Genomic DNA, 14,547 nt, shown 5'->3' with positions numbered 1-14,547 from the left:
TGTTGAATATGTACAGCAGACTCCAGGACTGTTTGTCTGCTGATGAAAAGTACACATTTTGGACAACAGTATCTTGCTGTGGTCAGTGAACACAATAGTTACCCACTCAAACCAATCCACTTCTTCCTTATGTGCAGTCAACAAAACCCAGTTGCAAATTAGACATCGTATCAGCAGACACAACATTGGCGCATGGTACTATAACTGCATGCTAAATAGTTTAAAAGGTTATTTATTGCTCAGGACGTAGGACAAGAATAAGCATTGCCGTCCGACTCTATCATCATGAAGTAACCTTAAGCCCAACCAAACCACTGCGCTCAAGCTTTCCATTTGAAAGACAGAAACTGGCCACCAATTATGCTGCAGTAAACCACTCGGGAGGGGCAACATACGACAGATATGCTTCTAATTTCAAATACGTATGTTGTTTTGATAATGACATCTTAGATTTAGACTGACAGATGTACAGCTCCGCTCAGAAATGAAATCGAAAGAAAAACAAGTATTGGACGGTTCTTACAGTAACGAGAGATAACCTGGAAAAGTTGCAAATATTTGTATTGTTGCCAATGTTTTTGTGTATTTGCATGATTAGGCAAGAATTTCATCACTGATTTTAAGGGAATGTTTTGGCAAGGTGGTATATGTGCATAACACAAAAATGTGGAAGCAGTCTTTGCAAGGAATACTTTTAGTTGGCTTGGAGAACAAAATTTGTACAAACTGACGGCTTACCATCCTGCTGTAAATATTTGTTGATTGCATCTGTCTTTCCAACCACTGCCATTTTTCAATAAGTGTGACAATCTCTTCTCTATGAATGGCTCTCATACCCAAAAAGAAAAAGAAAATTGCACTTGATAGGTCGTTACGTGTGTAGCACCTCTTCGATCAATATGACTTTATTAAAACTTTTGTTGTGATGCAGCCCAGAGGCACACAACAACCTTCATTTTGACATCTGCGGGTGAGAGAAGAAGCCGTGATAAATACACACTGCCAGCCTGTAATCATGATTTCCAGACGTATCTCTTTTGAACAATAAGCTTTTCACGCTCTCCCTCGTTCCTTCCCCAATGTCAAGGCTCTGCTATTTTGTCTTCATTTTAAGTATCTCCACTTTCAGTCTTCTAAGAGAACTATGGCAAGGCCCATAAAGATGAAATTAAAAGATTAATTGAAAAACAAATGGATTTTTTGTGACCACTTATGAGATGTGTTGAAGTAGCTCTCTGTAGCGTAATAGTTCACATGGCTAATTTTGGTGCATCTGATGCAGGGTCCATTCCTACTAAATGGACTCTTAGCCACTTCCCTGTGATGGTCTGGGGACAAGTCCATGGTGTTGTTTGCCTTTCGCACTCTGTCAGCTCTGCGATAATCTTAAAGGGATAAGCAGCAATGGAAACTGGACGGACAGATGGATGGAAATGTGTTGCAAGAACAATTTATTACGAAAGAGAAACCCCTGTCCCGCTGAGATAAGCGATGCATCTTATCATCCCTACTGTTCGTGACCAAATAAACAACAGGGATGAAAACAAGGCAGGGAAAAGGTAAAGGAACAATTATCCAATTCATTGATCAGAAAGAATATACTTTTCCAGCTCAGAGATATCCTTTAGCAAACACCGCCTCAATATTTCCCCATGGTCGCGGATTAATAAAAGGATATCTGCCATGATCTGTCTTCAGCTGAACAAGAATAACATAGTTTCTGAGTGGGCCCGGAAGGCACACAACAGAGGCATTTATTGGTGTCAATCAAAGGTAAAAGCCAATACAGGTTAATGAATAGCTCCAGAGGACAAGTGGGAAAGAAAATGACATTCTCCTTTTCACTCCAATTGTGAAACGGAATTAATACCAGGTCTTCATATGTGCTCATAGCTGTGCTCAATGCATCAGTTTCAATTTGAATGCAGCACAAGTTTGAACAACCAGAATATTCACATAAAATAATTATATAATAATATTGTTTATTTGTTTTTTAAATAAAAATAAGCTGAGACTTGATATACATACTTGAGGTATACACAGCCAGAGCCACTAGGTGGCGCAGTCCAGAAAACCTGGATACTCGTTCGTCGGCGAGGTGTCCCCTCTGTCACTGCAGGTGGGCAGTTGATCATATACTGTGTTTCCTCCTCATCAATTATCTGTAGAATCAATAGAAATGTAGTATATTAGATGGAAATAATACTCAGACTTGCCCTTGCACACAATTGTTCCAACTACATTGTCATGTTCTTCAAAAGTCAAGCGTAAGGTAAAGCTTCCATGCTTGTGGCAATGGTTGTGTGTGGGAATAATGAAGATGCAGAAATGTGATGCTTTACATTTTGACTGCCACGTTGTTCTAGTTGGCTACACTCAATGGAAATTAATTCCTGAACTCAAATGGATGTTACTGGTGAAAAAAAAGAAAATTGAATTGCAAAGAGTAATACTGCGGTCCATCAGAAAATAAACTCCCACATTTTTAATCATCAATATTGACTCTGTGTCATTACAAAAAGCCCAGTCTGATGCATGCACATGAACTGTGCCGTGTATTCATGATTCATAACAGGTAAAATACGGGTATAGAATATTTAAAAGGTGTAAAGCCAATATCGACAACAGGTAAGATAGAACACATTTCTTTTAGAAGAGGCAGCATCAGGGCTCTAAAAGCAAGAACATCCCGCCGCCATGAAGCTGTCAACAGGGAATTTTCACTTTGTCAGTTCACGGTATGAATGATTCCCCCTGGAAAATGGATGGAGTTTAGTGTGGACGTGCTTGCGTGCATGAGGAAGTGTGTGTCAGTGTTTGTGTACGTGTGCTCATAGGAAATACATATGCGAAGCGTGAGGACATACTCTTCAAACCACACTGGAGAGTATATTTTATGATGGTGAAAAGTGTGTTTGACTGTGTGTATGTGGACTGATCTATCTGAGTGTCTGCCTCTGTATGCGAATATTGTGGACTTGCAAGGACATATTTTTGAAACCACACTGAGAAGCATATTTTGAGGCACGAAGAACATGTTGTCTGCAGGGCCTGATTCACTCAAGCAAATTCAGGATTGCCTCCAAGAATTGGCTGCAAAGTTCATTTTAGACATTCTAGAACTTGTTTATGCAAAGAGATGAATTTGGACCATTGGTTGGTCTACCCATTTCACGCTATGTTTGTAATTGTGTGTGGATGATGATCGGATGATGATGATGATGAGGATCATGACAATGAGGATGATGATGACATCCTTAAGAACACTGGACTGTGCACAGTATTAAGAAAGAGAGAGGACATTTTTCAACAGTCCTCACCTTACTTGTGTGTGTGCACGTGTGCATGGGTGGCCTGTCAGATTAATCCCCCTCAACATATCCATGGTTTATTAACGGAATCCTCCTGTGACCTGATATCAAGTCAGGACACGTTAAAATCCGTGAGGCCTCATGGGTATCAATTAAACAAAGTCTCCACTAAAAGAAACAACCAATTACCAAACAGAACCTTCTGATGTGTGGTTTACGGACTCCTTCCTGTCAGATGTGACAAAAAAAGATAGTGGAACAATTCAATCATGGAAAAATAGGCACAGTTTGCATGTGGTAGATGTTTGGCTTTAAGAACATTATTTAAGTACAATCTATTATCCTATTATGTACATTATTCCAAGCTTCGCTAAAGCCTCATGAATTTGACTTGTCTCAAACCCCAATCTGCCCTTGCCTGCCCTCCGCCTGACAACCGCACCCCCACCAACATATTTTACGAGAAGTATTGTCCCGTGAGATACCGCCCACCGGTTTAACCACTCTAACATGCACATGCAGTGGCAGTTGAGGGTTGGATAAAAGTGTTTCTCATGAAGTCAGGAGCTGTCCTGAGACGATGACGCGATGGGGCGCGCTGAGATTTCCAATGAGCTGGGCGTCAAATAAGATCTTGTGCCGAGGCTTTTGCTTATTCTCCCAGCCTGGACGCCTGCCCACCCATGTAAGAAAAGAAGAATGGAAGCATTAGATGAGTGTGCACTTGGGCAAGATGTGTGTGCAGTTTACAAAAGCTGTATAACACAAAAGATTTCGTGAGATGGTGACAGTAGAGGAATATACTGTACTGTATATTTTGGCAGCATTTATTTTTTACCGCTTGGTCACATGACTTCAGGGATAAGACAGCAGTAAATCTTGTGTGGCATGTAGCATATCTCTGCATAATGGTGGATTACACCCGATGCTGATTATTTCCATGTGAGAGGGAGGGCTACGCCACTGTGGGAGTCGTCACAGACAACAATTGTGCACTTGCCTCACTTTAGTGTCGCAGTAAGGAAAAGGCACATATGCAAAGTTGGAACTGCCCCCTCCCCAAAAGCTATGCTGCTTAGTGGGATGATTTTTTTAATCAAATCTAGCAAATTTTATACCAATGATTCAGAAGGTTTGATGCCCTTTGTTCACATCTTTATGTATAAAATGTGTTACATTAAACCAGCTATCGACCCTGCATCACCCACAAAGACATGGTCTGTGCAAACAAACGTAAGATTAAGATCGACTTTATGCCACCAAATTGTCACTCCAAGACACTCCTTCTATAGCACTGATCCACCCAGAATGGCAAAAACCTCTTTGACAAATTGACATGAGCAGTTGCAGCAAGCCTTGCGGTGATACGAAAATCCGAATCCGCCGGCACATGCGCCAAGTCGCAGTTTCACCATCTCTGAAAATAGAGCGCAATGTTTTTGTACCCTTTGGCCCAACATATGTTCCTTTCTACCCATCAATGCGGAAACAACCTACAGTACAATGTTTTAGCATCCTCTAATATCAAGCGACTCCAGGCTGGGATGTAAAAGAAAAGAAAGAATCCCAAAACGAGATGTGAGGAGTCTGCAGGGCAAAAATAGAATATTCTACTTTTTATGTCCTCAAAATTTAGTGGCTAAGTTCACAGCGAGTGCCACCGCAGAGTGGTGTAACTCTGGTCTATGCGGTTTGTGCACAGCAGATTGGGCTGTAGATTCAGTAAATAGAAAAAAAAAAATTGGAATATGTTGCTAAATCTGTCCTGTCTCGCAAAAACAAGGATTTCATCCCAGCACACAAACATGTGGTTGTCTCTAATTATGTTTTTGACCAAAATTACAAAGACACTGCATAATAGGCTACTTTGATTTGATCTTAAAACAGTCCCATGTGTTCTATCTTTTCTTATCCTTGGACACACTTTGGGTTCCACACCTTTACAATCGAATGGGTTTCTTTAAAATCTTTCTCTACAAAGATCAGTTTTGATCGACAGACGTGGAGGGAGAATGATATTTTGCTTACCTCATTCACTACAGACAAGCAAAATATTGGACCCAACCCTAAGATTAATGAAGTGCAGTTTAACTACATCCGCAATACAAAACATTGTTAAATAATAGCTTGCATAGCAGTGGTCAATCTAAACATTGAGCAGAAATTTTCATCTAGCCCTTGCCTTTCATTAATGTGCTCAAGTGTACCTAATGAAGCATACTGTTAGTGATATATGAATATCATTTTAAATGTCCGTGTTGAAATTAATAATGAAGACGATAAAGGTGACTCAGGCGTACGACATGATGATCATTTCTCAAACCATCAACCAGTATTCTCCTCTGCTGCTTGCACTGCATTTGAACCGCACAGATTTATTTGGACCCCTCACCATAGTCAGGTGTGTGTAACAGCACCCTGCTGTCTGTCATCTCAACATTTCCCTTCCTTCCTTCTTCTTCCTCAGGCTAGATAAAATGCTAATTGGCAATCTACACTCCACCAGTTTCTTTGAGTGCAAAGTAAAACACACACAAGACTAGCTCCATATGTTGCTTATGTTCACAGAGCCATACATTAAATAAAAGAAATATATAGCAGAAGGGGACGTTGACGGGAAAGATTCCGCTTGTTAGACGAGTTACAAATGGTGATGTGACTATACTAATGAGAATTGTTCTGAATATTTTATCCTACCTGGAAATTTCCAATGTAGTCATTCTCCTTGTCTCCTGCTGCACCCTCCTTCAAGGCGATGAGGGTGAAACCTCTGAAGTAGGAGGGGTTGGTTGCAAACAGAGTCACTGGATGGAGGTGAATAGAATGAGAAAATATAGATAAAGTTTGAGCCAGATGCCACAGCCATCAGAACATAAACTCCCTGCGCTGTGTTGACATTCCATTCTTTCCTTGCAAATAAGTTTCAGATTTCTAGATGTGCAAGATGTAATCATATTTATGAAACCAAAGTTTCGGTATATAATGTGAAATGTGTCATGACGATCAAAATAAACAGCAACACAATGGAACAAAACAAGCAGCATGACTCAACCGCAATACGCTGTAAGCTTTGTTGAGCTTCAGTCAATATACTTAAAATTTAAAACATGAATGTGAAAACTACATTGAGAAAAACAGGGAGGAGTAGCGTGAGAACCGAAATGAACAAGAACATCGTCAAAGTCAAAAGTTCAAAACCTGTCACAAACTGCTCAAGATGCTCTGTTTAAAAAAAAAAAAAAAAATCATTACCACTGTTCGATGAAAACTATGAAAATACAAATTTTCTCTCCAGGTAAAACAGATAAATAAATAATTGGGAAATATGGGTATACATTATAACACTACGGAATTTAAAACCGCTAGAGAAAAGTCAGTTTGTTTCGAAGCACTCCTGAGGTGCCACACCTTTGGCCATTGTCAATTTTGGGCCGTCTCTTCCCCCTTGTACGAATTATACAGAGGAAGGAAGGAAGGAAGGAAGGAAGGAAGGAAGGAAGGAAGGAAGGAAGGAAGGAAGGAAGGAAGGAAGGAAGGAAGGAAGGAAGGAAAAGAAAGTTTTTGAAAGGAATCATGGTGATGAATTAAACCTTGATGTAGTCTTTTGCTCCTTGCATTTTTTATTATTTACTTATTTTGCTTTAATTTCCTTTTCGTGATATAACATTTAAATTTGCTTTATTATTTAATCTTAATATTGGGAGCTTAAGATCAGGGGATGCTTTGAGAATAATTGTCAATTTTTGTCTATGTGAAGCCCTTTGAGACTGCTTGTGATTTAGGGCTATACAAATAAACTTGACTTGACTTGACTAATCTTACAGGGACTAAAAACACAACCATAATACAAGCGTGCAAAACAGTGCGTAGTGATATTAGAGGTGATGACCCACGCTAACCTCTGTAGGTGCTCCCTGGTTGGTAGCTCTCGGGGTCTCCCTCCACGCGAAGCCTAAACTCGCTGTTGGCGTCCCTCCTGGCGCTCTGAGCCCGCAAGATGCGGTGGCAATAGCCGTCCGATTTAGCGCCTGTGTCAGAGGGCTCCTCCGTGGACATGAACGCGTTGCACGCCGCTATGGAGATCAGGCACAGCAGGAGCATGGCGCGTGAATGCAACCTGCGCGATACCATCCTAAAATCTTGGAGAACTTGCAGGAGTGGAAAAAAAACTCCCAACAAAGACCCGTTTCTGCACAAAAATGTAAGCAAAGTGATGTCTGCTAGGAGGATGAATCCATTCTTGCTTTTGGGAGAAGGCAAGGACCGGACGGGTGCGACGATGTGCACTCTCCGAAGGAGTCGCGCGCACTGGATGCGTCTGGCAAGGGTGGAAAGAGGATAGCTGGGGTCCGTGGAATGGCCGAGCGTGGAATGAATGTTGCGCGGCTGTCTCCACGACCACAGCTTGTCCTGTTGACCAACCAACCGGCAAAGTCAAACATTCCTGTATAGAAGGCAATGCGTTTGACATATGTGTGTCAGTCTGCCACGGCCACACGCAAGTGGGGCGCACAAAGTAGCCATAATTCTTTCTTAAGAGTTGCAAGTAGCCAAATTAATTGTCATCTCTATAAAAGAAATTATCGATTGACACGCTATATAAAACCTAATAAAAATTATATAGAGAAATTATCTATCTATCTATCTATCTGTCTGTCTGTCTATCTATCTATCTATCTATGATATATGGTCAAATGACTATGATATATCTATCTATATATATATATATATCTCATAGATATATATATATATAGATATATATATCATATATAGATATATATATATATATATATATATATATATATATATATAGATATATATATCTCATAGTCATAATCATTCGCAATGATTTGTATAGCCACGAAAAAAAGATTACACAAGGATGTGGCATACTGTGCAGAAGTAATCCCCTACGATTCATCGCTAGCTTTGGAAGGTGGACTACATGTTATCCTTGGTGACATTTTCTGCACCCCTGCAGTTTATTCCTGACTTGAAGAGGGTCAGTGGCTGTGGAATGAGAATACAGCCAGATCTTGGTGAGCTTTGATAAATGGAGACCGTGCGCACGCTTTTATTATACTGCTGAATTGATGGAGAGATGTTGGAAAAGGGTCTTGGTAATAGAACACTATACCAGCAGGTGTCATGAAAGCATTTTGTCGTGTAGCCCACGCTGAGCTAATATTTTTCTACACCTTCAGGTTATTTCCTGGTGTTGTAAGAATATAAGTACAGTGTGTTGTCTTTGAATATACGTAAATGAATATAGTACAGTACAGTATATTGTCTTTGAAAGCAATTCATTTTGTCGTACCAAAGGAGAAACTTTAGAATGTCAAATAACACGTGATTGTGTATTTTTTTTTCGTGGGTGAATAATATGATTGCCTAATATAGTGCCTAATAAGTTGTAAGAACTCATTTTCAGATTCATAAGAGGTTCCCAAGTCCAAAATATGCACATAAGTGCTTGAGTTCAAGCAGCTATGATCCGTCATAATGTCAAAAGCTAATTTTGAGTGGGCCACTTAGTCTTGAACAGCTCCAGGGGACCGCCTGAGATGTGGCCACGCTGTCAATGTAGTGTGTCGGAGCTGTCTTTATGCACTTTTGTGGACCACAGCAGAGCTGAAAATAGCCTTCACTTTTAGCTGACCTTTTTCTGGAAAAAAATAGGATGACACAAAAATGCATTGCCTTAATGTGAAAAAGTTTGGGGCTGACTGTGTTGATAAAAAAAAAAGAAAGGAACAAAGTGAAAAAAGCCTCATTAAATCATTAGAATTTACACTGTGTTGAATGAAAAGCAAAATGTAAATTTGGACTAGGGTTGCAATGTCAGACTAAGATACAATATACTGTACATTCAAGGCTCAAAATAAGAAGGTTCACAAAGCAGTTTTTCTGTTTGATATGCATTTTGCACCTCATCATAACACATTGAATAGCAAAAGTGAGAATCAACCAATGTGAGGTGGACCCCTTTCCTCGCTTCAACTGTATTTGATCGTCAAATTTTATATTTCTACAATTACAAAGAGTCATTTTGTGTTTTGACATTTCCTTAAAGCCTGCGGAACAATTTGTAAGGACATAAATCATGTAAACATTGTTTTAATGAATCACAGACAGCATCAATCCCAAATTTCTCTTAGCAACTTCAAAGAACTTTCTTTTTAAAGCAAATGCTCATGAATAAAATTGCAATCCTTTGGGTCTTGACAGCAATTATTACTAGAAAACATGGTTTGTTTTTGAGAGAAATAGAGGTCAAAAGGAAAAATCAAATTGGGCCCAAATTGAATCATAGTAAAGCTGGAGAGAGCGCTGATTAAGCAAGCGAGCCACCCTGCTGCAGATTCATTAAGGCTGAATTAAACCTGTAGGTACAGGATAAGCATTACAATAATAGGTGATCTAATATGACATTATTCACCGATGCCTTGAAAGCACACTGACAGTTATCCATTATTTATATCAGCCTGCACAATACAGTACACCTCGTCCGGTCCAGCATGACAATGACGTATGCTAATCCATGATAACACAGCGCCATAAAGCCGCCATGGACGATTTTGTTGCGACTCAATCATTGCCTGCATGAATTCCCAGCAAATTATGAAATATTATGAAAAGAGCTGCTGTTGATCTTCATGACAAATAATGACCACTAGAGCAAGAAAAGGACAACCATTATTAACAGAAGATCAACCTAGGTATGAATTAACTTCAAATTTGATATAATTTTAAAAATATATACGTGGAAACTCTTGTTCAAACACAATGTTTTCCATAATGCAGTTGATTTTCTTTTTATTTTTATTTTGTTTCATAGTCAAACTAATTTAACTGTACAAGCTATGCTTTAGGTATACTTTGTAAACATTGTGAAGCACTAAAATGGATGGCTGGAGTTCATCCTTGAGATACTAATAACTGAGGTCAAATCTCGTGTTCAATAAAGCATGATGGACCTGTGAACTTCAAGTTTTCTACTTTTGCGACATAATTTTCTGCAATTATTTTTGGTCTTTGAAGGAATGTGGCTGTTTCTTTCTTACTCTTACTTACCAATTCTGTCACCTTTTTTTTTTGAAAGACATTCAACGGAATCAATAAACTTGTTTGAATTCAGATCAATACTCCACAACAGCAATTTCAAGCACTGTTCACAAGGCACATTATTACATCGGTCTCTCGGGACTCTCTTAAAAGTTGAAACACAAATAGGCCACATTATGTTAAAACATGTACTTAATGTACTCATCATCCTCAAAATGTTGATCTTTATTTCATATGTCGGAAGCATTTAAATTTTTGTGATTGAGGCCAAGGGTGATTTGATGTCTTTGTGAAAAGAAATAAAGCTAACATTCAGGACAGTATATCAATACAGTGGAATTTCCGTTTCAGGAAAGTGTCAGGTGATGAAAGAGTCTCTGCTTGGGGTTATAAGAAAAGGGCTGGCCATTTTGTACAGCTTAGTAACAGCTCGTACAAAACAAACAACAGGAAGCAGAGCCAAATGGCTGAAATTAAGCTCTTGGGGTTCTTTTTAAGAATGACCAGGTTTGTTAGGATAAAAATTGAACTCATCGGAGGCCACCCTAAAACCTGCAGTGCATGAAATATTGGCCCTGTAATTTGAGAAAACACTGTTGCAGTAAAATCTCAGTGTGTTTAATTCAAGTATTCACCAATGCTTGTAAAACTGGATTTTATTTGTGCCATTTGTTATCTTGGATATTTATTTGGTGTTCCATTGCGTACAACTACTATTTATACATCAGAATCACATGAATTCTTAAGACCTTTGTACGTAGTTTAATTAAGAAGATGAATATCCTGACATTTGTAACTTTAATCTTGACTTGATGCCATACTCAGCACTCCCCAAAACACAGATTTAAATCAGTACTTTAAATAATACTTGAAAGTTGAAACTCTGCCATTATACTGTGCCCTTATATTCTGCAAATTGTGACCATGTTAGGTCATGCTTGTGAAGGCAGACATTTAGTTTTAATCCGTTCCGCATAGGTGGGACACCATGTCTGTATAAACGTGAAGGCCAAGACATCCCGCTGTGTGTTTGGTTTAAATGTCACCTTAACATCCATGCTACCTTTTGCCATAAGTGCTTTGACATTCTCTGACAGACCGATTCAAAAATCCTCTCAAAGTCTCTCAATGGAACGCATCAAATTGCAGCGAGAACTTACGGTGTTATTCCGGCGGTCAACGGTTCAAAGGTCTGATATATTCCACTTGTTCATGATGACTCAAGTTACGGGCGTTTGGAGGAGGGTTTTAACCTTTTGTAGCTGACCTTTAGCAAGGGAACGCCACACATTAAATTCAGATGCTTTTGTGTGTGTACGTATTTTTTAAATATAAGGCCTGAGAGCAGAGGAGGTCCTGCATGTTGCATCTGATTGCAAGCGCCGCTGAAAACAATGTCATAATAACTTAATTCAAAGCCCCCCACGCTCCACCAAGATTGTAAAATAAAATGAGTTTTTCTGCACACAACATCAAAAACAGAGAAAAAAGGTACATTAAAAGGGACAACTAGCATAATAAGAAGCAGTTCTCTCTAAATTGCTGTGATGATGAGGTTGAATACAAATAGCATAGTTATTGGGAGGTGCTACCATATATATGTTCGATTTAAATATTTGTATAAATGTAAAACACAAAACCTCAAAATCTTGCACACAATTATTGAGGGAAGCTCTCAACAAGTCGAAATGCCTGTCACATACATTTCATTAAAACACCTGAAAACTATTTGAATTTGTGGGGGGAAATGGAGTAATATGTCTGCTAGGTTTATGGTAATATTTATGTCAAGTGTAAATTTTCTGGGATGCAACATTGTTCCATCTAAAATGCAGGTCTTAAGTACAAAAAATATATATATAATTCGGCCAATATAAGATATGCACTGTCAAAAACATAAATTCAAAATGTGTGTTTACAACCACCTTCAGGCAAGAAATATATTTCACTCCAATATGTAGTTCCTTTTACATAATGTCGGGGTAGCTCGTACTGTCACAGATTATTCCAACATTAAACTATTCTCCCCTTTATTTGTTGTGTTGAAAATCTTGCCTGGGGCATTTCGTGTGTCATGTAGATGTCCGTTTAGTTTCTCCCAGTGGTGTGTTGAATGCCTGTTTGATTCATCATTTGTGTCCTTAAAAAATCCCTGATAATTCTGACAATTTGTGGCAAACCAAAGTGCATAACAGATAAGCACAGTAAACTTTCTTTGCATATGGTCGGTAAGACTTCGAAAGTCCTGGAGGCTTGAATACAAATTACACTCAATTTTTTGTGTCATTAGTTTGAACTGAACTGAGCATCCTGGCAGGGGAGACGGTTCACTTTGCAGAGTCGGGTCACTGTGTAGGCTGTGGACTAAAACATAGACACAATGATGTGAGATGGCAGCAATGTAGATTCCTTAGCTCTCCCCTGAGGGATTTTTTTTCATACATAATATAACATTTTATCGCTGTGACCAAGTTCATAACGTTTTCATGATTTCTAAAACAAAAAAATATTTCGCACCTTAAATTTAAGTCAAAATTACGCACGTGATCTAGAGAAAAAAAGGGAATATCAATAAATATAACCGAATCCATCCAGAATCATTTAAAGCCTAAACAAGTTTTTGATAATTGTGTTCCGCTTTATTCTGACAACAAATACAAAAGGTTTGTTATTTCCGCCGCTAAAAGTGCGACAGGAGGGAGTTGTGCCAGATGCTAAACTGAAAGTGTATGTGGGGTTGAGTGAACCCCCTGAGACTAGAGGACTGAAGCTCTGTGGGGGAGCATTACTGATGGCATATAGCTGGAAACTTCCAGGGATCAGAAAAGGCTGCGGTACAATACAGGAGCTATATTTCCCAAAACTTTGCCATCTATGCGTGCTTGAGCTTTTGTGTGTTGCTTAGAAACATACCAGCATCTATTTTAGCGCAGATGTTTGATGTGGATTTCGATTGCTGGCTGACTCCCACTGGTGCTCGCTACACTCGAGAGCATCGGGCACGACTGAGCGCATCAAACTTTGATGACAGTAAAGACTGATGCTTGTACATGTCTGACTCACAATGAAAACTTAACAGAAATAGCAGCCCAGGTGCTGTATTAACCCTAACAAGACTAGGTTGCTTTCATTAACTGCCATAATAAGACATCCCTCGGAAAAAGACATTTTTCAAATCACGCCCCCCCCCAAGAAATGGACCATAAATTAATAGTTTATAATATTGATACAAACCTGACAAACTTTGGTGATAATCTGCCACAAAGTGTGTGGTTAATTTTGTCAACAATAAAACGAGCTATTAACTGTGGTATTAAACTGCTTAATTGTGGAACAGTGTTTTTATCTCACTAATGTGAATGAATGTCCAGTGGAGCTGCAAAGAGCTTCATTAGTGCGGAGAAAAGATCCAAGTTCACAGATAAAAGGGCCAATAGAAAAGTCATCAGCTTCCTCACAGAACACTGCTTTCACGTCACACTACTTCAATCAGCTCGAAACAACTTCAATTTTGTTTCAGTAATTTCCTTCATTTACATCATAGTGAGCTAGAAGAAACAATATTTGAGTCTTGCAGGCATCTGTGCAGTGAAACAGTGAGCAAGAAAAAATGCTAGAAGAAAAGAAAACATCTTGCAGTAAATATGTTTTTTGTTCACAATCTATCTTGCTCACAATTCACACTAGTCCAGCCTCATGACAGCTAGTAAAACATTGATTATTGTCAGCTAATAACGAATGGGTATTACTTTCTTGAAGCATAATATGCTCGTCATCACTCTGTTATTCCGTCGGTTATGATAGCTGTCAGTTTGCAAGATGGTCACATCCGACAGTATTCACCATTATGCAGCTTTACAAATGTAATACAATAAAAATAGGCCCTAGGATACATCCTTGGGGTACTCCTGCCTTAGAATGATGGAGTGAAATAATTCGGAATACCTATGTGATTAGATCGACAGACAAAGACATACGGGCAGGCAAACAATCTCAATTATCTGATTCCAAGCACCATCTGTCCATTTCTACATTTTACACTCACTGGAGAAAGTACCAAAAGAACATTTTAATCTTTACACTTTCACAGTGTGAGGGCACAAAGCTTGATAAATCCCATGGAAAGTCGCTATTAATTACGTCAATTTTCCATGTCGCTCTCTCACTCATT

The 14,547-nt window shown here is 39.0% G+C and overlaps 1 protein-coding gene across 1 annotated transcript in view; it reads right to left on the bottom strand.

Moving 5' to 3' along the window:
• spon1a (spondin 1a) overlaps window positions 1–7,674 on the bottom strand; it is a 36,666-nt gene extending 28,992 nt beyond the window's left edge. The window contains 3 exon segments of the mRNA XM_037248032.1: window positions 2,029–2,162; window positions 6,009–6,115; window positions 7,211–7,674. Coding sequence (XP_037103927.1) covers window positions 2,029–2,162; window positions 6,009–6,115; window positions 7,211–7,442 — 473 coding nt within the window. The 5' untranslated portion in view covers window positions 7,443–7,674.
• Between the last annotated feature and the right edge of the window lie 6,873 nt (window positions 7,675–14,547).

This window comes from Syngnathus acus, chromosome 3 (assembly GCF_901709675.1).
Source record: "Syngnathus acus chromosome 3, fSynAcu1.2, whole genome shotgun sequence".
NCBI lineage: Eukaryota > Metazoa > Chordata > Actinopteri > Syngnathiformes > Syngnathidae > Syngnathus > Syngnathus acus.
This window is presented reverse-complemented; position numbering and strand designations above follow the sequence as displayed.